Consider the following 24,651-nt stretch of genomic DNA (forward strand, 5'->3'; position numbering starts at 1 on the left):
TTAAAATATTAATAATAATATTTTAAAAAACCCCAACAAACCACCCCCCCAAAAAACAAACAATCCCAAATCCCCCAACCTGTAATTGTCTCTGTCATAAATTGTCATGTCTCCTCCTTCAGAAAAATAAGAGAAAGCCCATTGAAACAGACCTACCTTAAAATGTTTACATGCATTATTTCTACATAAGACTTTCCCTTTCTATCCCTAAGCTACGAAAAAATGCCTACCTTGCTGGGTAAACAACCTTCAAGCGGAAGTCAGATATTCCAGCTAGCTCCTTGGAAATCAGGCATTAGTGATCATTTTGCCTAAAATTTTATAAACCTTCACCATTTTATTTGACTTCATTACATGTTGCTGCCTGATTCAACACAATCAATGAGGGAGGAAGTTGAATATGTAAAATATAATAGATGTGCTGGAGTTTGCTTTTGGAAACCTACAGAAAGAACTTTTCACATTCCTACCTCCTTCTTAATTTTTCTCCACAAGTTTGGCTACCTGTTCCACTACACAGGAGCGCACGACTTAAGCTCACAGTACAGCAGACTCTAGCAGTTGCCATGTCAGCTGTGATTTTTTCCAAATATTCAGTGTTGATCTTATCCCTCAGCTCTTCCAATGCTATACCTGATCTAGTATCTTGACACCACCTGGATCAACTTCACCTCCACACACTTAGCCACATGTGACAGAGAGTGATAATTTATATCCTAGAACTCTGGATGAAATGTGATGGAAACCACATGAATTACAAAGGATCAGCTCTGCCTCAAAGGAATTTTCAAGCAAAATTCCCAGACTACATGACTTTCTGACCTCAGAGGGAGTGGACTATTTAAAAAAGATATATATAAGAAAAGAGCACAAAAACCTGCTGAAATATTCTCCTACAGTAGTCTACCTTTTGACCCATCCAATCTTTGAGCAGGAAGATGTCCTATATAAGCACAGGAGTATCTTATTTAAGGAATGCACTAATATAGAATATTTAGTAAGCTAAACTTGTTCTGATGCACTCGAAAAAATTTTAGTTTCTTCAGTTGCTTAGTCTGAACAGGTTCTTTCTTTAGCCCTGAAATCTCAAAATATGATTGAAGGCATCTACAGAGTGCCAACTGACCCCAAAAGGAAGATCGTAACTGTTTCAACACACAAATCTTTTGTGACTATTGCGAGGAATGAACTTAAATCTTAACAGCCAGCAAACTAAACATATTATTGAAACATCCCTAAATAGAAATATGTTGATGCTGTTGTAAAGTTGTCAGGAAAAAAGGACATATTGCTAGCCCTCTACTTTCAAATATCAGGCACGACAAGGAACATAACGGAAAAGGAGACTAGGAAATACCTAGAAGCTACTACAAAGCAAATACTTAAGAACCCACTACTGAATTTTCTACCTGTTGTCAGTTTGGGTTGTCAGATTAGTTCTCAAATGCTTAACCATGGAACTATTCTACTTGCTTTGATGAAGCACTGACTCTGTCATTAGAAACAAGTTAAAGGAAGGAGCAGTAGGCTTTACTCTGAATACAGGAAAAATCTCGATATCTGGATTCATTTCAAAATTAAAATCCTCAGAACAAATTACAAATTTATTAAGCACAAATACACAATTACACACACACATATGGAGGAAGACGAAAAACATGGGAAAAAATAAGAGATGGAAGAAAAAATAATATTAAAAATTAAAATTAAGATATATATTTTTAACAAGGACTGTGCTTTTTTATTCTAATTTGACTTTTGATTTTTATCATTTAATATTAGTTACTCATTAGTGTTGACATTGGTGCATATAGTGAAAACAATTGCTCACCTTCTACATTGCAATAGCCAGACATTTTCAAACAACTTTCTCCCTTTACAAATTAGAAGCATACATTTTCATTTATAGGAAAATTAACCTATACCACTGGGGGGAAAATGGATGATACCTCCCAGAGGATATACATAATATGCTGCTTTTGCTTGTCACTTTTCCTGGAATATATATATCCACGTAGAATTAGCAGAAATGCTTTGTCTAGTGGAGACAGCATTTAAATTTTACATCAGTGAAAAAGACAACTTATTTTCAATAATGCTAATTTGACTTTGATTTTATAGTTCAAGGAAAGACCAAGTCTCTTGTCTGTTAACCATTAAAATACATTGCTATTTGTTTATATGTCATCATTATGAAAAATGTGGCACTTTTCCTTCCTATCTAGAAGCATAACTCTACCATTCTACATGCCTTTAAGCAAGGTAATTACATAGCTTAACATAAATGCATTTATACTTTCAATGTTTAAAATGATTAATGATGCATTTTTCATTTATTAAATGATGGTTTTATTCATTGTTTGCATCAAGATTCATTTTAGGGAATGATAAAACCCATATGTATAAATTTTATTACTTGAACATTGGAAGCATATAGGCATGTAAAAAACCAAAAAAGCAAAATCCTACAAAGACACACCTAGATAAGAAGAGGAAAAATAACATTTATGAAACCTGTTTTCTAATTTGCATTTGAGTAATTTTATTCATGTTAGTATTATCTGAACCACTTAAATGAACTGTACCTTTTAAGTTTGTAGAACTGTATCTGTGTGTTGTAGAAGGGAAAAAAGGTGTCTGCTGTTGTAATTCTCAAGCAGTTTTTCAACTTTGAATAACTTAGCTATTGAACTGAAATGCATATATAGATATTTACAGTGAAATGAAGAAAAAAATCTGTTCTGCAGAAGGGAGTACGAAATCTGGCTTTGCACTTAAACAAATTCTAGTTACAGGTTACAGGCTTCAACTAGCTGAGTGATCTTGAATACCTAGTAGCAAAACTGTGCTATTTGGATTTTATAAAGTTTTGGGTTTTTTTAACATAGTTTACATTTAAGTCTTCACACAGATAAACTGTAACTGTGAATTTTAAAGTAAATTTAATTTAAATATAATCTAAATCAAAACATGCATAATTTCTACAGATCTGAACTTTATTTCATGTCACTGCTGAGAAAAACTGGCATAGGAACGTATCGGATTCATTTGGTGATACTCGGAGAACCCTGTTTTAAAGTTTTGCCTGGTAATAGTGAAGGTTTCATAGCATTATTTGCTGAAGTGGCTAACTTGCAGGTAGATGGGGTTTTCTATTATTCATCAATACACAGTCATCTTTCCAAATGATTCAACTATTCTGCAAGAAATGTTCACAGATGCTGTCATTACTGCCTCTCTATTAAATCTCTTCCCAGATGAACTGCTCTTGTACAGCTAGTATTTAAAAATATAATACCCCATTCACATGTCCTCTGTTATTGCTGTTTAATGTGGGCATTGCTACATTTAAGTACCAGCTTATATGTATGTAAATACCAACGAACGTTCCTTTTAGAGTTCCCGATATGGATATTTCTCTTGCTAAATTTGTTCAATTTTTAAAGTTAACTTTATTGTGCATGTTCCGATGCCTCAATTATAGCGTATTTTTAATGCCTCTCTTCCAAGTCACATCTTCTCAATGAGCTTATAGAATTACTGAGCTCTATCGGGATTGAACAGAAAGAAGCCACAAGCTGATTAAAAAAAAACCTTCAAATTTTCAAAAGAAACATGCATACATGTAAGAGTAGTGTTTATTTATCGACTTTGGGTAAAAAACCAAACCAAACCACCTTCCAGATTTCCTATCTCCTTCACTTTATTTCAGACTGTGGTAAGAGACCACCTACCCAAAATGTTTCCTACCACCTGCCAGGCTGCCCAGCTGTGCCAATTGGACTGGATCAACTTGTTCAGGCAGCTGGAAATCTGAGTCAAGATTAACAGACTTTTTTTTTCTTTTTAGCCCTCTATTACTTGTATATGGACATTAAAAATATCTCAGTTTTAAATTAGTATGGCCATGAGAATTCATTTGCTCCATTGTAAAAACTAGACAAAAAGCTACTTTAAAGTTGCCTGAATAATGTTTTGTTTGTGCAGAAGTACAAACTGACAATATGCTTATGGAGTGATTTGATCAAACACCATCTACACAGAGAAAATATTTTAAGGGAGTGTGTAGCATTACTATAAAACCATACATATGTAGATACAGCTTTCTAAAGACTAACTAAATATTAATTTTCAGTATTCAATTAAAACAGGGTAATGAATTTCCATTGTTAAAAAGCCTCTGCGTTAGTGGTACAGAAAAAAAGGGTTAAGCAAGGAGCTTTTCCACATAGCACCTTGCATAGCTCCACAGCAAACTCTCACAGTAGGTGCTGTTATTTATGATTCATAAAGAACTGGTAAATAAAGCATTGATTTTCTGATACTTGGTGCTCGAAAATGTGAATGACTTGACCCTTCTGAATGGTGTAACTGGTGTAACCCCACCGGCATGAAAGAAACATTGTCATTCTGCACTGATTGACAGCCTGACCCTTTGCAGTTATTCTTTAGCATTATGCATGCAAAATACATAGAACTGGTCCTTGACACACTGTGCTCCTAGATTTGGTAGTTCGTTTCCATGAAAGTTTGACAAGAGTAAAAGCTTTACTCTTACTTTGGATCTGTTGAGATGGCAGTGGAAGCCACATGCCATCCCAGAGGCCCTGTTAGTGACTCAGCTCTCACAAGTTCATCCAAATGCGCAGAAGCTTTGCCATAACCATGGTCTTGACAGTGGCGCTGCAGTTATGTACAGGTGAGGCTGCAGTGTCTCAGCTCCTCCTATATCCTCCTCTAAGAACACAGCTTGATATATGGCAAGGTCAGCCACCACACTCTCCTCCAGAGCTGCCACAGTGCTCCCAGCTTCAAACAACCCAGATGCTGTAACCAGACCACTGCCAACCTATCTCAGTCTTCCCCACTAAGGAGAACTTAAACCAGACTGTCTTAACAACAGCTAGTATTTCATACATTCCCACAGACTTTTCTAGGTCTGCTGGGTGTCAGGTCAACCTGCTCTCAGAAAATGCAGTGTTAATGACTCACCACCACTGAATTTCCTGGGGAAAAAACAAGCTAAAACAACCATTTCCTAACTGAATGCTTGTCTGGTCATGTGAATCGTGTGATACAAACAAAGTAATCTTTGTGACTTAAAAAAACCCCACACCACAAAAACAAAAAAAAACAACCCCCCCCAAAAAAACCCCAACAACAAACATCCAAAACCAAACAGAAGCAAAGGAGGAACAATGTAAGAAAGCACTGCTAACATTGAACTTGTTATAAACTATGATAATTGTATATAGTTTTACTAAGTCCAAAACCAACTTCATATACAAAGAACTTTGCATACGTTAATTAGTAGATAGAAGATGGAAATGAATGGATAACTCAGATATCAAAATGAAAATTTACTTTACTCATGGCTTTTTTCTCTTTGCTTTCACAAAGAGATTTTTTTTTTTGTCCAGGGTAAGGCAATCTTCAAGGTTTCACCTTAAAAATCCCCCAAAACACAACTGTGTTTTGAAAGCATTTTACCAGAATCTTGTTGCACAAATAGTTAACAGAATCAGATGAAGAAACAACCTCAGTTTTTATTCATTACCACACACACAACCTCCAATTATATGGGATGAATATCCCAATCCTAAATTAAATTTAATTAAATCTAAGTGCAGACAACAGTTAGTACAACAACCCATTTTCTTCTAATAACCGTGATTTAGGGAAGGACTGAATAGTCCAGAAGAAATAAAAACCCAGAAAACATTTGAAAAACAGCTTAACCCTTATTTGTTACTTTTCTCTAACCAGTTCTTCCTGGCTTAAAGATCCAAAACCCCAGTGGCTTTTTGACATCTCAATCTATATTATGAGGGTCAGGGTCTTTTACTCAAGAATTGATTTACTTTTTCAGCTCTCTCACATGCATTGCACACTGCAAAATTTTGATGACTGAAAAAGAAATATATGAATCAAAAGGTCAAAAGGAGAAAAATTAGACGTGATCAAATTCTGTTCTAAGGTACTTAAGTGACAAAACATTTATACACCTAATGGAAGGTTTCCCTCTGGCTACTGTATAGGTGTTTGTGTACAGAAGGGTACAATGTAGCAGATTCTTACAGATTTTTATAGCAAAAAAAAAATCTCTGGAAAGCAAAGATGAATGCTTTCACAGAATCACAGAATGGTAGGGGTTGGAAGGGACCTCTGGAGATCATCTTGTCCAACCCCCTGCTTCAGCAAGGACACCCAGAGCAGGGGGCACAGGAATGCATCCAGGCGGGTTTTGAATGTCTCCAGGGAAGGAAAGTCCACAGCCTCCCTGGGCAGCCTGTGCCACTGCTCTGGCACCCGCACAGGAAAGTTGTTTTTCTTCATGTTTAGCTGCAACTTCCTGTGTTCCAACTTGTGCCCATTGCCCCTTGTCCTGTCACTGGGCATTACTGAAAAGAGCCCAGTCCCATCATCCTGACACCCATCCTTTAGATATTTTAATGGCTTTTCAAGCAGATTAAAACAGCCTTTGGGGCTGCATTAGCTGCTGTTCAGCACTACTTTGGTTCTCTACTGGAATCCTACATGCAATGTTCTCCTATCTCTCCTCAGCAATGGCATGCCTAATTCAATCACATTCAGGAAATGAATCCATTTCAGCTTTTTTCCAGTATTAATGACACCATAACATAACCTGAGTATCCATTTTCCAGGGATAACCAACCATGCCAAGCGTAAACATCCAATCCCGGGAAAAATTCCTGTGTCTACTTATAACGAGATATGTACCTGTCACTTACTGCTGAAAGAATATGCTTTGCTTGGTTCTTGTAAAACATGCTGAGTGATTTACTAGCTGCATCATAAAGCTACTGTAACCTCCTTTAATTTGACCATTTACTGAAATACTTTGATTCCTCAGCAAGCAAATATGAATGCTTCACAGCCTATCAGTCTTCATATTAACAGATCAACAAAACCTCAAGAGCTTTATGTCAGCTAAAGCCAAGCAAGTGGTGCAGAAGGACTGCCTGGTCAGCAGAGAGCTGTTCTGCTATAGACCAGCCTACAAAAGCCAATGGTCGGAATATCAGCCCTGCAGTGTTTCCCTTCAGCAGCCTCCAGCTGGAAGAGTATTTAAGAAGAGCAGTTCACTGTGTTCTGGCTGCGTTAAACATTGTAACAGCTCTTCAGACCACCCAGGCCCAGCTGGCCTAATGCAGAATCACAGGAAACGCTAAGGTGGGGTAAAGCCGTCTTCTCTCCCTTCAGTCTTGTAGCTCATTTGGACACATGGAGCAATTCCACTCTCTACCCTTTTCACATAGTGAGTGAGGCCCATATTTGGTCACAGACATACTGGAATTTGAAATATTCCTATAAAATTAAATTCATTCTTTCATCTCCATGCTTAACACATTGAATTTATGCTCATCAAAATCATCACAGCTTGGAGCATTTAACCACATTTAAACATTTAAATTAAAAACAAAATTCTAGAACTGAATGTACATGTTTGTTGATGTGTTCTGGTCAAAGTTGCCATCTTCTGACAGCATGTTGTTTAAATCTATTAATTTTCAAGAAAATATTTTTGCTCAAAAAAACAGTCTATGAGTTCAAAGAATGTCAGGGCTCACTACAACAATTTTGAACAATGCAAACGTAAACAAAAATAGTCTTTAATTTGTTTTTTGAAAGAAATTGTTACCATTCATGTAAAGAATTCTGTCAAATTTCTTTTCAGGAGCATAGATAACTTTGAAATCATAGTGTCAACTATCAAAACTGGATCAGGGTTTCATTTTTTTAACTATATTACGTTGAAGTATCTAAAAGACATTTAAAGTTTTCGTAAACAAGGCAGAAGAACACTAAGAAGTGATTTAGTATTAAAATAATAATCCCTCTTTTGAAACAACAGATCTTATTTGTATACAATGTGTTTTCTTTTACACATTTGGTAGGTGAATAAATCTGTCTCAATAGCCAATGAAAAATTCAGATTCTCAAAGTCACATTACAAGCATAAACAGAAGACAACAACTTATAATTTCACTATTTTTAAGACGACAGACTCGGATGACAAGATAAAAACTAAATATGCAACGGCCGCCAGCTAGGACAATCATGATATCAAGAAGGTTCATATGAAAATTGGACCAAGAAAGCGAACTTTTAGAAGCAGAAAGCCTAGTCAGACCACCACAGCCCTGGTAGTGCCACTGAAATATTCAGAATAAACTTGCGGCTAGCAACTACTGCAGCCGTTCTCACCCACTCTGTCCCAAACGCCTGGTGCTGGAGGACACAAGCAACCTCAACATCAGCAGCCCGCAGCTGATTCCAGGCCTAAGTACCATGGAGAGACAAATTTCTGAAGGCGGACTTCTGTACTGAGCTCTGAAATCCCATTTCTATGCTTTTCAAAACCTGACTTCGTTTAAATGACTAAGGAATAAAACTGAACGGAAAGCAGTTACCTGCTTTTGACGCAAAGGGAGCAACCTGCCTTTCAATAAGAACTGCACACACTTAAGACACTTTGCTGCATTTAAGCAAAGCAAGCCTTCCTGATCAATTATACACTAATTAGAATTTGTCAAAGGTACTGGGCAGCTCCTGAATTAGAAATGACCTAGTGGTCAGTTATTAAATGTTATTTGGCAATATCTGCCTTGACAGATGTTTTCATGCAGTAAGTACATTAATATACACAAAATCTCATGTTGCAAATTAAGACTGGAATACATAATTTATGTTTCATTTGTGAAAATTTGACTCATTCCGGTAGGTATATGCTAGGCTTCACCAGGGATGCCATCTGACTGAATGATCTACGAATTGGCTCAATACGCAGCCATCAGTTTTTATTCTCTTTAGAAAAATCAATTACAACTGTACCTACAAACACCACTGAAAATACTGTTCCAACTGTTTCTGCTATAGCTATATTGTTAACCACTATTAATATATCTTCAGTTCTAAGAAAAATATAATATCCAGGCTTTAGTGCCTCCATTATAGATGATTGTTTCAATAATAACCTGATTAGTGAGAACAACAAAGGGTAAAAAAAAAAACCAAACAAGGTTTGGTTGCTAACAAAACTATTGCAACATATGTTTTTTAAAAATTACAGAAAAAATAGTTGCTTATTCTAAGAAATGACCCACTGATTTCTTCTGAGCTAACAGAGTAGCAGCAGGAGAAGTCAATCCAACTAATTTTGTACTTCTGTGTGGAATTTACTGGAACGCAAGTCTGCAGAGCCACACTTTTCAAACACATAATCAGTGTCCAAACAGCAACCCAGCCCAGTTTCTGGAGATATATTTATTTCTCAGTATGATCACCATAAAAGAACTTCTTTGAAAGAAGATTGGTGACTTAGTCGCTAAGTAACGTTAAATAGCATTTCTTATGAAACAAAGCTCCTTTATTATTTTAAAGTAATAAAATGTATATACAACAAATTTAGAAATTTAGAATTAGAAAATATATTACTGTATTTTAGGGACAACTGTAGGAGGGCAGAATATACCTTCAAAATTCATTTTAAATCATGATGAATCCAAGGGAAAAAAGCTTGAAGTCCCCAGAGCACTTGATTACAGAATTTGATCCATCAACACATGAGTACTAGTTTCTGCAAGCTCATATAGATTTAATATTAAACATATGGGGACTTTTCAAGAACTTCTGTGCACAACTTTTTTACTTCATTGAAAAACAACAAGTGGTCAGGTATTTTTCCAGTTCTTCAAGATAAGATTTTTCAAGTGCTCTATTGGCAATATCTTAGTTTCCTGAAAGAGGAATCCAACCTTTTCACCAGCTGCTTTTTTCATTCTATTTCAGTTTTCCAAGAAAACCATTAGCAGAAGAAGGAAACAGTAAGTAGAGTTCTAAACAGAGAACCAGAAATTAGCATGGCATGTGGATTCTGACAAAGAAGTTGCAACTCTGATAAGCTGTATTTTGGCTTTAACAACAGCCTCAGGGCATCCATGTACGTACATGTAATAAATCATACCACTAAGAAGATAATTACTATGGGGAAAAAAATCTTTGATAGCAATTACACTGAACTGCTTGAATTAGCATAACCACAGATGGTTCTTTGTTGTTCCACATACACATTAGAAAGAAGAATGTTTCATTACATTCATTCACTCACCTGAAAGGAAAAAAATCAGGACCTGGTTACTAACCGCACTAATACTACATAGGCTTTGTAAACTAAGGAGGCTTTTCACTGCAAAACCTATGTAGAACAAAAGGTTAATTAGGCTTTTAGGCCTCAGTTTTCAAAGGCAGTGAAAGCTGGACAATATTTAGGTGAAAACTGCAGTCTCTTTTAGCTGTAGGCAGGGTTTCAGAAATATATCCCTGTTACTGTTTGGTCTGGCAATGCTGGCCCTTTCTGAGCATGGACACAGCACGCACACCCCTTTAGCAAAGAATAATCTAATTAAAATGTATAGAATCATAGAATCGTTAAGGTTGGAAAAGACCCTTAAGATCATCGAGTCCAACTGCTAACCTGTCACTGCCAAGTCCACCACTAAACCATATCCTCAAGCACCACGTCTACCCTTCTTTTAAGTACCTCAAGGGATGGAGACTCCACCACCTCCTGGGCAGCCTGTTCCAAGGTTTGACAACCCTTCTGGTGAAGAAGTTTTTTCTAATATCCAACCTAAACTTCCCCTGGCGCAGCTTGAGGCCATTTCCTCTCATCCTATCACTTGTTACTAGGGAGAAGAGTCCGATCCCCGCCTCGCTACAACCTCCTTTCAGATAGTTGTAGAGAGCAATAAGGTCTCCCCTCAGCTTCCTCTTCTCCAGACTAAACAACCCCAGCTCCCTCAGCCACTCCTCATAAGACTTGTTCTCTAGACCCTTCACCAACTTCGTTGCCCTTCTCTGGACATGCTCCAGCACCTCAATGTCCTTATACTGAGGGGCGCAAAACTGAACACAGTACTCGAGGTGTGGCCTCACCAGTGCTGAGTCCAGGAGCACTATCACCTCCCTGCTCCTGCTGGCCACCCTATTCCTGATACAAGCCAGGATGCCGTTGGCCTTCTTAGCCGCCTCAGCGCATAGCTGGCTCATGTTCAGCCGGCTGTCAACCAACACCCCCAGGTCCGTTTCTTCCAGGCAGCTCTCCAGCCACTCCTCCCCCAGCCTGTAGCGTTGCATGGGGTTGTTGTGAGCCAAGTGCAGGACCCGGCAGTTGGCCTTGTCGAATCTCATACCGTTGGCTCTGGCCCAATGATCCAGCCTGTCCAGATCCCTCTGTAGGGCCTGCCTGCCCTCCAGCAGATCGACACTTCTACCCACACTGGTGTCATCTGCAAACTTACTGAGGGTGCACTCAATCCCCTCATCCATAGTATCAATGAAGATACTGAACAGGACCGGCCCCAACACTGAGCCCTGGGGAACACTGCTCGTGACTGGCCGCCAACAGGATTTGACTCCTCCATTCACCACCACTCTCTGGGCTCAGCCATCCAGCCAGTTTTTAACCCAGCACAGAGTGCACTTGTCCAAGCCGTGAGCAGCCAGCTTCTCCCGGAGAATGTTGTGGGGGACAGTGTCAAAGGTCTTACTAATGTCCAAGTAGTGTGCTGGTTTTGGCTGAGAAGGGGTTAATTCTCCTCACTGTGGAGGTTGGCTACCTTTCCAGCTTCCCGCGCTCTGCCGCGTGGCGGGGGGGGGGCTGGGAGGGGCAGGGCCATGGTGGGGGCGGCTGACCCCGACTGGCCAATGGCAGGTTCATTCCATACCATGTGACACCATGACCAGTATATGGAGGGGGGGCAGTTGCAGCTCGGGAGCGCGCGGCGTCGGGTCAGCGGGTGGTGAGCGGCTGCATCGCATGCAGTGAGCAGCTGCGTCGCGTGCGGTTTGTTTCGGCGGTTCGTTCCCCCCTCCCCTCCCTTCCCCCGGGGCTTTGCGCCTCTCGTTGTTCTCCTTTACATTTCATTTCTGTTGTTGTTTCTTTTAATTTTAATTATTAAACTGTTCTTATCCCAACCCATGAGTGTTACCCTTCTGATTCTCTCCCCCATCTACCGGTGGGGGAGTGAGCGAGCGACTGTGTGGGGCTGAGCTGCCGCTAAACCACAACAGTAGACAACGTCCACAGCCTTCCCCTCATCCACTAAGCAGGTCACTTTTTCATAGAAGGAGACCAGGTTAGTGAGGCAGGACCTCCCTTTCATAAACCCATGCTGGCTGAGCCCGATCCCCTGGTTGTCCCACATGTGCTGCATAATGGCATTCAAAATTATCTGCTCCATTACCTTTCCCAGCACCAAGGTCAGGCTGACAGGCCTGTAGTTCCCCAGACACTCCTTCCGACCCTTCTTGTAGAGGGGCATCACATTCAATAGTTTCCAGTCATTTGGGACCTCCCCGGTTGACCAGGACTGCTGATAAATGATGGAGAGTGGCTTGGCGAGCTCCTCTGCCAGCTCCCTCAGTATCCTTAGGTGGATCCCATCCGGCCCCATGGACTTGTGAACATCCCGGTGAATACTTGCATATAGACATGCTGTGCCACTCCTTTTCAATTTAATCATGAGGATTATTACAAGAACATGAATACTCCCCTGCCAGCAGCTTGAACTGTTATCTCTTCACAGCTATTGCTGTTGCTTTGCTCTGTGTTTGTGACATGGACAGCTGTTTCTATACTAGCCCTGTCCTCTTCTCTTCTAGATAAGAACATCTGATTCAGATAAACACAAACAGGACACTTTTGCTGACCCAGTGAGATGCACATACTAATGCCCATTTCAGGAACAGAATACACCCTGCCAGAAGTCTTCACATATGAAGCTAGTTTTCCTGATGACCTTTCAAACAGAGGTCAAAGTCCTGACCCTCTGAAAGAAAATGGTAATCTTGTTGCTTATTTCAATAGGACTAAACTTCATCCTGGATTTGTTTCATGGATATTCCTTCTCCCAGTTCCTTCCCTACTTGTACCTCCTTTTTCGAATGTGCCGGTGAGTAAATTACACAGAAGCCACCCAAGCCTCGACAAGGCAATAAGGTGAACCTGCAGCCACCACCACCTCTGTCCTCTCCAGAAAGTTAAGACATCGCCCCTGTCCTCAATTCATCAACAGTCTGCTTCCTGGTGGGATAATTTTACTCCTGTTGTCTGATTAAATTCTAGGTTATAAGTTCCCATGTGTCAACTACAAGTTATATTTAGACCCTTCAGCTCGCTCTCTTCTGGGATAACGATATCAGTACTAATGCAAACTATTTAAAGCCTTATATTTCTTGCAGTATTAGTTATGTAGTACAAAAATGTGCCAGAGGAAAACTATCAAAAGCCAGTACAACCAACAACAGGAATGGATCTATTCCTGCACAATACCATGGCAGGACTTAGCTCCCTCTTATGCTCCTACCCAGAGGCGTACATTCTCCCTCTCCATCAGCCTGTCACCGGTCAGCGAAACAACTTCCTGGCCTACTTTCACAACCTGGCAACCTTCACAAACACCAGACCATTTTTTCACTGTCTGTAGCCCCTGATTAAGGACCTTAGATTCCATGAAATAATGTTTGCCAACACCTACGTACAACCCGTTGAAACAAACTGAATGCCCTACTCACCTTTAAATGCCTGCTGGGTTGCTGCTGTCTACGAAACCGTCATGTATACGGTGGTGCTTGGGCACAACTACCAGAGATATCAAAAGCAGTCTTTCCTGGACCATGTTCAGAGGGATGCATGATGACACTAATGCATTATGGCAACTTCCAGACACTTTCTGTGCTCAAAATTAGAAATCTTCTCTTTTGAAGACTCTGAAAAACCTCGTAACTAATATGTGGAATGAGAAAATCTCTTTCGAAATGGCTGGAAACCTCTTGCTGAAATATATGCCCCACCTACATGTTTAATTTGAGGCGTGAAAGGGTGGCCCATCTATTCCTTACACTCACTGCGTTCCCCTTTTCACTTTGCAGTCCTTATCAGTAAGTTACCATCAACATCTTCCCATCCGTTTTATTTATTAAGGGGACTCCTCAGTCTTTCACTGCAGATCAGGGAACAAGCCCTTGAGATGCAATTTGCAGCTCTCCTCCAATTAGGTTTTTTACTATTTTGACCCAACCCAATTTTCTCTCACAATCCTAAATGCCCTTACCCTGCAAGCTGGTAAACCGCTAGGCAGAGAACTGAGCCGCAGAGAGGCTCAAGTACCTATACTTTCAGAGAGCAGCTCACATTTCCTTCAGCAGTGGAAGCTGCTGGGTGATTGTGCTTAGCACTTTACAAACAGAAGTGGTTACAAAAACAAGTGGTTAAATCACTTCTTTATGTGGCTGGCTACTGCACATTCCTTCACTGATGTGCTAACTGAAAATTTTCAGTTAAATAAAATTAACTTTATGTGCAAAGTGCCTACCATATAGGCTTTAATGCCAATTACTCTTTCATTTTCTGCCTCTCTTCACCACCACTACCATTTATTGGGGCCTCTTTCACCCTTGCACTGTCAATAATGACTAATGAACCTGACCACAGGTCAGTGTCAGCCTCTCTAGAACTCATTCTTCCCCTCCTTCCCAAATCTTCCTCCAGAGCACCACTGCAGGATTGCTCACATCTCAGAGCTCTTTCCTCCTGTTTACTTCAGCTATGCCAAACAAGTCAACAAGCAATTAAGTTTTTTCCTACATCCTCATCTAGCACCTCTGTTCAATACTCCAAGATACACAGAAAGAACGAGCATATTCCTATGGTCACCTGTTCAGCTTTGTCAGACAGAGATGCCATACACCAGCAGAATCTAAATGCCCCAAGCCTTTCTGTGGAGCAGCATGATCATGCAGACCCGACAACCCTGTATGTTTTGATAACTTCTATGCTTACAGCCAGGAGATATAGGGCACAATCTTGGAGTAACACAACTTATGCAATATTAGCTCCATACATCCTCACCTGCACTACACACATTCTTGAAGTACGTGGGGCACTGCTTTACATGGCAGCCAGGTATGCATGTTTTTTTAATTTCCACTTGCCAGTGACATCATCTGGCTGTTTTCAGTACTAATGTGTCTAAACTCTTAAATCTAAAAGAATTGTTCTCTGATGACTCTATATTTTCATGATTGTAGAAATTATTCTCTATTCCTAGTTTCATCTGACTTAACTGAGTAAGTCTGCAGGTTCACTGTTTAGCAAAAGAACCGACAGAACGTAGTAGAAAAAGTTCTTTACTGAAAAACAAAGTAAGTGAACCCTTGTGAAGCCATCTTTATACATCATCAAAGAAAACAAAAGTATATGTAAAAGTTCTAAATGTTTATAGCCCCAGAGCAAAAAAACCACACTCTATGGAACTGCTAATATTTGGCAAAAGTTAAAAGTAGCCTCAACATTTTTTCCAAAATACAAATCAATGGACTGGATCCATTCATGTAAGTCATAAATACCAAAGAATCTTTCACAGAAAACTGATATTCAAAATAAACAGTCAGTTGTGGACACTATCATACCTTGGCAAAATGTAGCATTGATCCTCTTGTAGCCTTGTGGGCATTCCATCATAGGACTGTATCCATGGTAAGCTGAAGAAAAAAATTACATAATTTAAATACTGCTGATTTATATGCTTATTTAGATAGCCTGACAGCCAAATTATTACGTGACTATAAAAAAAACAGTTTTTATGATGTATGGTTAAGCGTAAAAGGTCAAGAAATTAAAATTAAAGGTTGTATAGGTAACCTTAATTTGGTCTCTTTCCACACATATACCACTTAAGCCTCCAGTTATCCAGTCAAATTTATATTTTTTCTAAAAAAGAAATCTTTGAAATCAGGACATTATCTTTCATTCCAGTTCCCAAATATTCAAATAATAAGCTTCCCAAACCAGCTACAAATTATCATGTTGGGAAAAGATGAAGATTCATGATGGAAACTCAATGGTTTTAAAACTGAATGCAGCTTTAGAAAGCAGAAGTATCTTCAGTGTTAAGCAAAATTGGAGGGTATCATTTCTCCTGCCACGTTGAATTAAAAAAAACCACCTTGAAATACATAGGAAATAGAAGCAAATGAACTTTTAAAACAAAGCAAAAAAGAAAAAAGCACATTTGTGATTTACCTAACAAAGTTGTTGAATTTTAGAAGACTCAGTGACTTATTGGCTGATCAGTGTAAACTGTCAAGGGCATAACAACACTGCAAAATACAGACTGAAATAAATTTTGCTAAAATAGAAAGTGTTCAGTTAACTACATTTTTACTTCTATTTATTGTTTCTTTCCTCCACTTATGGTTGCTTTTGGGACTACCTTAAACTGTTATAACATCATAAATGAGAGCACTAACTTCTTTGTATGGTTATGCACTAAAAGCTAACCTCTTGGCAAAGCCCAGTACTTTATTAAACATGTAGGACTAAACTTTTGGCACTATGATCACACAAGTGCCTTTAGTAAGAGCCAAGAGAGTTTTTCATAATTTGAATGCTACAGCAGAGATACCTTACATTTGGTCAGATCTTCTGTGTTCCTGTAAGTGTTCTAAATGTTCAGCAAGCCAAAAAAAACCAACCAACAAACCACCAAAAAACCAACAACCAAAACCAAAAACCACAAACCTCCAAACCAAAAAAACCCACACCCACCAAAACCCAAAAACATTACTTTCCATCTTTACTGTATATAAATTGTCAAATAAGACTGAACAACTTAGTGAGATAATCTTTTCAATTGGCTTCACTTCACATATAATGCCTGAACTGCACATTTATCCCTGCAACTTGTTTTAAAACTGGTAACTGGTTGACTATAAGCATAGAAAAAAAAAAATTATTTTCATTAGTTCTAAAGCTTTTCCTATTCTTCGGAAAAAATTTAAGTGATGATCTGGAATAGCAGCTTTTGCAATGAGATGATTTTATTTCAAATTGCTGTGAATTATTTAAAATTATTGCTTAATTAGAACATTAAGATTCTCCTTAGAGACTGCTTAAAGTGATAAGATGGTTAAACACAAAAATGGTATGGGTTGAAATACAGCAACAATGTTCTTACAGCTTTGAACACACACTTTTGCATCTTTACATTGACTACAACGATCTTAACACAAATTAAAATTTGAAAATTTCATCTCTCAAGCAAAAGTGGCAGCTCCAATCTTTTCACAATGTTAATATTTAAAGGAGTTGAAATTTAAGGTGAGATTTTCAAAAGCACAATGCACTAGCCTATTCCTGGCCTCCAAAATGTCAGTGAAAATTCTAATGCTCATGTTGGCAGAGTCAGATTCATAATTGCACTGTTTATGTCCTAATTTATCTGTGTTTGCCATTACAGACCTAATTCAATTCAGACTAAAACCAAGAGAGTCTCTCTAACTTTCTGTGGGCATGAATGGTACCCTGCAGTAGAGCCTGGCAGAGGAAAACAGAGGAAGAGCTCTGTTCTTCCAGTTGTAGATGGAGACCAGCCCATAAGCTATGCCAGGGCTTTTCCAGCGCTGCAACGGATTTTCCCTTCCAGGGTGACTCAGCTGCTCTAGGAAGTGGAGCGGTGAAGTCAGGTCAGAGATTTTAACCTCTCCCTCCCTCCTCATCCTCCTCTTCTGACACTGAACAGGAAATAGCAGCTTACTAGCAGCTCTTTTCTTCCTTCTACAAAGAGCAGCAATGTAAGCAGGTCACAGTAGAGTAAGGAGCTTATTCAGTGATGGCTAGTGATTCCTGTGGGACCTGGATGAGTCCTACATTACTTAGCCTTTACTCACTTAGACAACCTGTTTGTAACTATTAACTGTTAGCAAGAAGCCTGAACAATCATAACATTCCCCATGTAACACAGAAATGCACTTTGCCTTAAAAGTTGTCTTCTGTAGAAGCACTCAAAAATGGAGATCTATTCCAAAATCTCTTCTTTTGTTTTTCAGTAATCCTGAATAACCCATCAGCTTACAGACATGGGAGCTGTCTCAGGCCAAGGCACTTGACTGCAACAAGATAGAAGCCCTGACTGAGTGGTGGCTATTACCCAAAGTATGCAAGTATATCTTTACAAAGGGACAAAGCTCTACTTGAGTCCATGGAAACAAGACACATGCAAACTTAAGTACATCCTTAAGTAGTTGACTGAAGAGAGAAGAAAAGTGCCTGGTAATGAGACTGAAGTATTTGCTTAAATATTTTGCTGTATTCGGTTTTGCAGAAAATCACATTAAATGCAACCTGATTACATATAACTATAAGAACAGGTCAAACAAAATGAAGTTTATGAAGCATAAAACCTTAAAAGCAAAAGAAGTCTGTCTGCTTCCAAAACGTCTACAATAAAAAAGGTAATACCAATTTAGTGAAGTATCAGAACAGGTCAAAATGACACGGGACTAATGTGGGACTAACTTTGCCTCGTAAGACACTACCATGGACACCACTTAAGTGATAACTTGCTAATAATTTACTTGACTCCCAAGTTTTTTTCCATCCAATATCATATATACACATATAAGAATATATATGCACATACTCTTTTTACCACTGAAACATTGTAATTATTGTAAAAAACAAAACAAAACAAACAAAACCCCAAACAAAATAAAAGAACCTTGATGAACTATAAATCCTTAAGCAGGCACTCCACACTTCCATTATATCTTATAATAAATTTACCTTTATCTTTGGAAATTGTTTGCTCTACAGAAGCATAACACTTTGATACTGACATAAGCTTCATTTGATACCCATGCCCAAAGGACACTTAGGCGCAGATCCAAAACAAGGTGTGTGCCTAAGTTCAAATTGAACACCTGTATGATGCTGTAAGACTAGTTAAACTCCCGCAACGCTCCAAATTTATCACCTTAAGTTCTTAGAAATCTGGAAATTCACCATTTGCACTCATGCAGAATTGCCATAAGTCATGGCATGATTGAATAGCATCATGCTTAATTCATTCTTATATCAAACCTAGACTAAGAAATTACACATACCTCTACCAAAGCTTCCTAACAGATTCAGTGAATATTCTTGAATCACACACCTACCAAATCATACTCTTGATATAATGTAGTGGTACATGACACTGTATTTTAATCTGGAGAAAACAAACAGTGCACCCATCTCCTCCATTCTTAAACACTACTGTTTAAGAAAGATGAGAAATGTATCCCGTTATAAGACACAAACCCTTACTTTCCAGGAATGCTTTAATCACAAGGACAAGCTTATTCCAAGTGGCAACATTCTCTTGAAATCAGTTACATTAAAAAAAAAGTTCCAGATTGAGCCAGAAAGCAGGAGTAAGCATGACTCATACCGTAAGTAATTAAGGACACTAGGAAAGAGACTGAGTTCCCAGTCCTATTCCAAGAATTGTTTCTACATTTTATGGGTTAGGGCATCTCCTCATGGGTATAAAATGTAGATTAGAAATTCTTTTGGCAGACAAAGGAACTCTGAATTACCCCATCATGGGCAAGTGTGCTAGCCTTTAAGCTTTTATAATAAAGGACAGTGCTCATCTCATTAGTGTTTAAAAACACATTATTCTTACTTAGTGCTTTGAAAAAAGGGTGGTGGACTTCCCGGCCCTGCAGAGAGATCTGCCCAGCTCTCCAGTCTGTCAAATCACCAACCATATGAATTTTAACAAGGGCAACTGCCGGATTTTGCACCTGGGGCGTGGCAACCCCGGACATACATACACACTGGGGAACGAGGGGCTGGAGCGCAGCCCCATGGAGAGGTATCTTGGGGTTCAGGTCAACGGCAAGTTGAACATAGCCGACAGTGTGCCCTGGCAGCCAAGAGGGCCAACAATGTCCTGGGGTGCATCAAGCCCTGCATCGCAGCCGTGCAAGGGAGGGGATTGTCCCGCTTCACTCTGTGCTGGTGCAGCCTCACCTTGAGTGCTGTGTGCAGTTTTGGGCGCCACAGTACATTAGGGACACAAAGCTACCGGAGAGTGTCCAGAGGAGGGCCACGAAGTTGGTGAAGGGTTTAGAGGGGAGACCATATGAGGAGCAGCTAAATACACTTGGTTTGTTCAGCCTGGAGGAGATGAGACTGAGGGGAGACCTCATTGCTGTCTACAGCTTCCTCAGAAGGTGAGGTGGAGGGGCAGGTGCTGCTCTCTTCTCTCTGGAGACCAACGATAGGACCTGAGATAATGGCAGGGAGATGTGTCAGGGGAGGTTTAGGTTGGATATTAGGAAAAGGTTCTTCACCCAGAGGGTGGTGGATCACTGGAACAGGCTCCCCACGGAGATAGTCACGGCACCAAGCCCAACGATAGTGAGAATAGTGAGATGGATTGATAACTGGCAGAACAACAGAGCTCAGAGGGTGGTGATCAATGGAGCAGAGTCTGGATCGAGGCCTATCACAAGCAGTGTTCCCCAGGGGTCTGTGCTGGGTCCAGTCCCGTTCAACATAGTCATCAATGACCTGGATGATGGGATAGAGTGTAACCTCAGCAGGGTCGCTGATGATACCAAGCTGGGAGGAGTGGCTGATACACCAGAAGGCTGTGCTGCCATCCAATAAGACCTGGACAGGCTGGAGAGCTGGACTGAGGGGAACCTCATGAAGTTCAACAGGAGCAAGTGCAAGGTCCTGCACCTGGGGAGGAACAACCCCATGTACCGGTACAGGCTGGGGGCTGACCTGCTGGAAAGCGGCTCTGTTGAGAAGGACCTGGGAGTGCTGGTTGACAACAAGCTGACCATGAGCCAGCAATGTGCCCTTGTGGCCAAGAAGGCCAATGGCATCCTGGGATGCATTAAAAGGAGTGTGGCCAGCAGATCGAGAGAGGTTATCCTCCCCCTCTGCTCTGCCCTAGTGAGACCACATTTGGAGTACTGTGTCCAGTTCTGGGTGCCCCAGTTTAGGAAGGACAGGGAACTGCTTGAGCAAGTCCAGCGGAGAGCTACCAAGATGATCAGGGGACTGGAGCATCTCCCTTGTGAGGAAAGGCTGAGAGACTTGGGTTTGTTCAGCCTGGAGAAGAGAAGACTGAGGGGGGATTTCATCAATACCTATAAATATATAAAGGGAGGGTGTCAGGATGATGGGACCGGGCTCTTTTCAGTGATGCCCAATGACAGGACAAGGGGCAATGGGCACAAGTTGGAACATGGGAAGTTCCAGCTAAACATGAAGAAAAACTTCTTTCCTGTGAGGGTGCCAGAGCAGTGGCACAGGCTGCCCAGGGGGGCTGTGGAGTCTCCTTCCCTGGAGACATTCAAAACCCACCTGGATGTGTTCCTGTGCTCCCTGCTCTGGGTGTCCCTGCTGAAGCAGGGGGGTTGGACAAGGTGATCTCCAGAGGTCCCTTCCAACCCCTACCATTCTGTGATTCTGTGATCTTCAAAAAGCACTTGGACAGTGCCCTCAGAAACATGGTGTGAATTTTGGGGTTGTCCTCTGCAGGGATAGGAGTTGGACTCGATGATCCTTGTGGGTCCCTTCCAACTCAGGACATTCTATGATTCCCTTCAGGAGAGATTTTAGGGTGAGTTCGGCACTTCTCTGTACCCACCCAGAAAGCATCTGGGACCAGGGTTTTGGACATGGTTTGTCCCAGTGTTTTCCTGTTTGCTTTCTCTTAATATCATGGTGAGCGTGTTCTCATTTAGCAGCTGCCTGATCAATACATTGCCTATAGTGGATTCCAGACTGAGACAAGTGTTTTACCTGAGCTGTGAATAACTAGTACATGGGCTTCCCTTCGAACCAGGCACCAAAAATTTGTATTAGTAGTTCCAACCAGTTTTTGGTTGAAGAACATTTCATGCTTTTGTGATTTTCCCATGGCACACCTATATCCACTACGCAACATCCCGCATGCCTACATGCTTCTGATGAACAAAACTTTCAGTTGTAGTTAAATTGCTAGTTCTTTAGAGAAAGCTACAAAATAATGACACATTTCACAATTCATACACCAATACAGAATGCATGTCTGTTAGAAACTGTATTTATGTGCTACAGGAATAAAAATTTAAATATCTTAGTCTTTTATTAACTACAGACCTCAAAGACCCCAAGAAGGTTCTCTTTTGGAAGGAAATTAGAAGATAAACATATTCCAAGACACAAAATTTAAATGCTTCATGAAATAGCAGATCAGACTGAATCAGTATAAATTTATACCAGATTTTCCTGTGAAAGAGGAGTCAGAAGTAGGAGTAACAGTGTGCTGGAATTGTGTTTGTGTCCACAGTAAGACTTGCAGACAAAAATGTGCTAAAAAACCCCAAACTTGTTTCCAGCGTTGCTATCTGTACAAATTACAGGGGCCTAGAAGACCTAGATAAGAATGACTGCAAGTCCTTGCAGTATTTTTGGCCCACTAAATGCAGATCTACTCCATCTGTAAAACAGGGATTAAATTATCTTTTCTCATCTTTCATTTAGTGATGAAAAAATGACATGACAGAGAAGTATTACTACTCCTGTGCAACAGCAATGTCATTCACTAAAAATTTAAGAGACTTGATTCACCTATCATGTAAATATTTTGAAGTTTCTTTCTCATTATTTCTCATTATTATGTCAAATCATGACAAAATAGCAAAGAAAATCTCTGTCATTGCCTAATTGTTCAGGAAGATATTTCAAAAAAAGAGAGTGGGGGGGAAAAAAGGTAGCTGACAATTTAAAGCCTGGAAAACTTTGGCTTCAAACTTGAACGTTCATCTGCAGTCCCAAGAGATCACTGCATTCTCTCCAAGCAGTAACTGACGCCTCTATAATTTAACATTTCTGTGCAAACTTTAAAATAATAAATCCATCTGGAAGAGGCCAGATCATTCAGTGTCATTATATTCCTGCACTGAGAAAACACAACAGTGCGTCACTGACTTAAAGGAGGAGGAACGGGAAAAAATCCCAATGGTGTTACCTTTGCTAGCTGCACTGAGTGCCTGCGTATTGTAACTCTGCTGGCATGCAGGAGAATTCCAGGATCTGCAACCCATCCCTAATCAAACTATAGCATATTCTTTTTACCAGGGTTTGTTGGTTTTTTTTTATAAAGGAAAAACACTACTTGAGGGGAAAAAAGAAAAAAAAAAAAGCCCATAAACTGATCCAGACAATAACAACAAAACACCACTTACATGGCTTCTTGGGACATTTCTGGCATTTGTTAAAACCCCAGGAAGTACCCACGGTTCCACAGCAGTCTTCTTGCTTGGAAAGGCCAGGAAGTGCTTTGCCACACTGGAATAGTCAAGTGAAGAATACTCCGGTTAATGATACTATAAGATGCTCACTTCTAATGCAATGTTCTTTTTCAGTCATCTCGGGTCAACCTCTTGCTGAGACACTGAGTACTCACTGGAGCTCTTAGCTGAACTTAAGTAGTGCCCATACATTGCAATAGCTCTCTACACAGGCATGAGCAAATCAGTTACATTATCTTCCCCTGTGTCAACTTGAAAAGGAGAGAGAAACAGAAGAGAACAGTATGTCATAGGGATGAGTGAGTATTCTCCCAGGTAGTAATTCACCATTGGCACCTACTCCCTACATTCTTCCGCATAAAAATGTGCTTGTCCACTTTATCAAAAGCTGTATAAGTTATCTCAAATACCTTTCTAATGACTCTCTTAAAGAAAGATAAAAAGTATGAGTGTGATTTCTGTTATTCCTTATTAAAAAGCCTCAACTTCCTGCCAACTTATGTTTAATGTTTATGACCGCTTACTGAAAATTGCCAAATTATAATGACAGATTCGGCTGCCCAGATTCTAAAGAAGGTAACACAGAAGACTGAAACGAAGTTAGTGATGCTTGTTATTCCAAACAAGTGTCTTTCCCCATGCAAACATTTAAATTAATCTTGCAATAATTTGAGGTCAATATTCCTTTTTTTTTTTGGACCAAGAATATTCTTATTATGCTTTTCAACAATAAGAATACTAACTTCCAGAACCTTACCAAATAGTTATGTTCTTGACTTTTGCAATTTCCTTCCATTTTGCATGATAAAGAAAGCTTAAATGTATTTCTAACATGCAGACAAAAACACATCTAAACCCATAAATTAGGTATAAAATGGAAGTGCAAAAAGCACAAGAGAAGTGCGTAACAGCTGCGCTTAGTAACACTTTCAAGGCAAATGCTGATATAAATTGGTACTGCAGCAAACAATTCAAATGTGCTAAAGCGTGAATCCTCAGTACACAGTGCATAGACTTTCCCTGACCTAACATCTTTCCTGACGGCATACAAACCTGACCGAAATGCTCACTGCCACTTAGCTCTCAGCTCAAGCTAGCTGGCTCATCCTATGGCACAGGCTGTGGCCTTGGGGTTGCTTTCACTTCAGCTGGTAACCCAGTCACTCCGCAGTAGGGGACACACGCTGAATGCACAAGCACTGATGGCTTCCTCCAACCTTCCCAAAAATCTTCCCAGTGTGCTCTTAATTGTACTGATACCCATGAGTCAATGATGTTTTCAGAGTTACCTATGTAGCTTGGCAGTGTGACTGCTAACAGAATAACAGGCTAACCCACAACAACAGGGCTGACTCAGAGGGTCTCTTCTTTGCATGGTGAGGGCTGGCAAGGCATCATCCCAGCCATCTTCTCTGCCTCATTTTTACAGATACTCCCCAGGCACCTCCTGAAATACCTCAGCAACAAACTGAAAGCAGCACCAGT

The 24,651-nt window shown here is 40.1% G+C and overlaps 1 protein-coding gene across 9 annotated transcripts in view; it reads right to left on the reverse strand.

Annotated features, from left to right (window-relative positions):
- Positions 1–24,651, reverse strand: part of LTBP1 (latent transforming growth factor beta binding protein 1) — a 210,017-nt gene that overhangs the window by 80,773 nt on the left and 104,593 nt on the right. For all 9 annotated transcript variants that reach the window (XM_075089238.1, XM_075089236.1, XM_075089237.1 and 6 more), the window contains 2 exons: positions 23,101–23,203; positions 15,496–15,567 (listed from right to left, as the gene is read on the reverse strand). In XM_075089238.1, the coding sequence (XP_074945339.1) occupies positions 15,496–15,567; positions 23,101–23,203 (175 nt within the window). The remainder of the gene's footprint in view (positions 1–15,495; positions 15,568–23,100; positions 23,204–24,651) is intronic.

Source organism: Phalacrocorax aristotelis, chromosome 3 (assembly GCF_949628215.1).
Source record: "Phalacrocorax aristotelis chromosome 3, bGulAri2.1, whole genome shotgun sequence".
In the NCBI taxonomy this organism is placed as follows: Eukaryota; Metazoa; Chordata; class Aves; order Suliformes; family Phalacrocoracidae; genus Phalacrocorax; species Phalacrocorax aristotelis.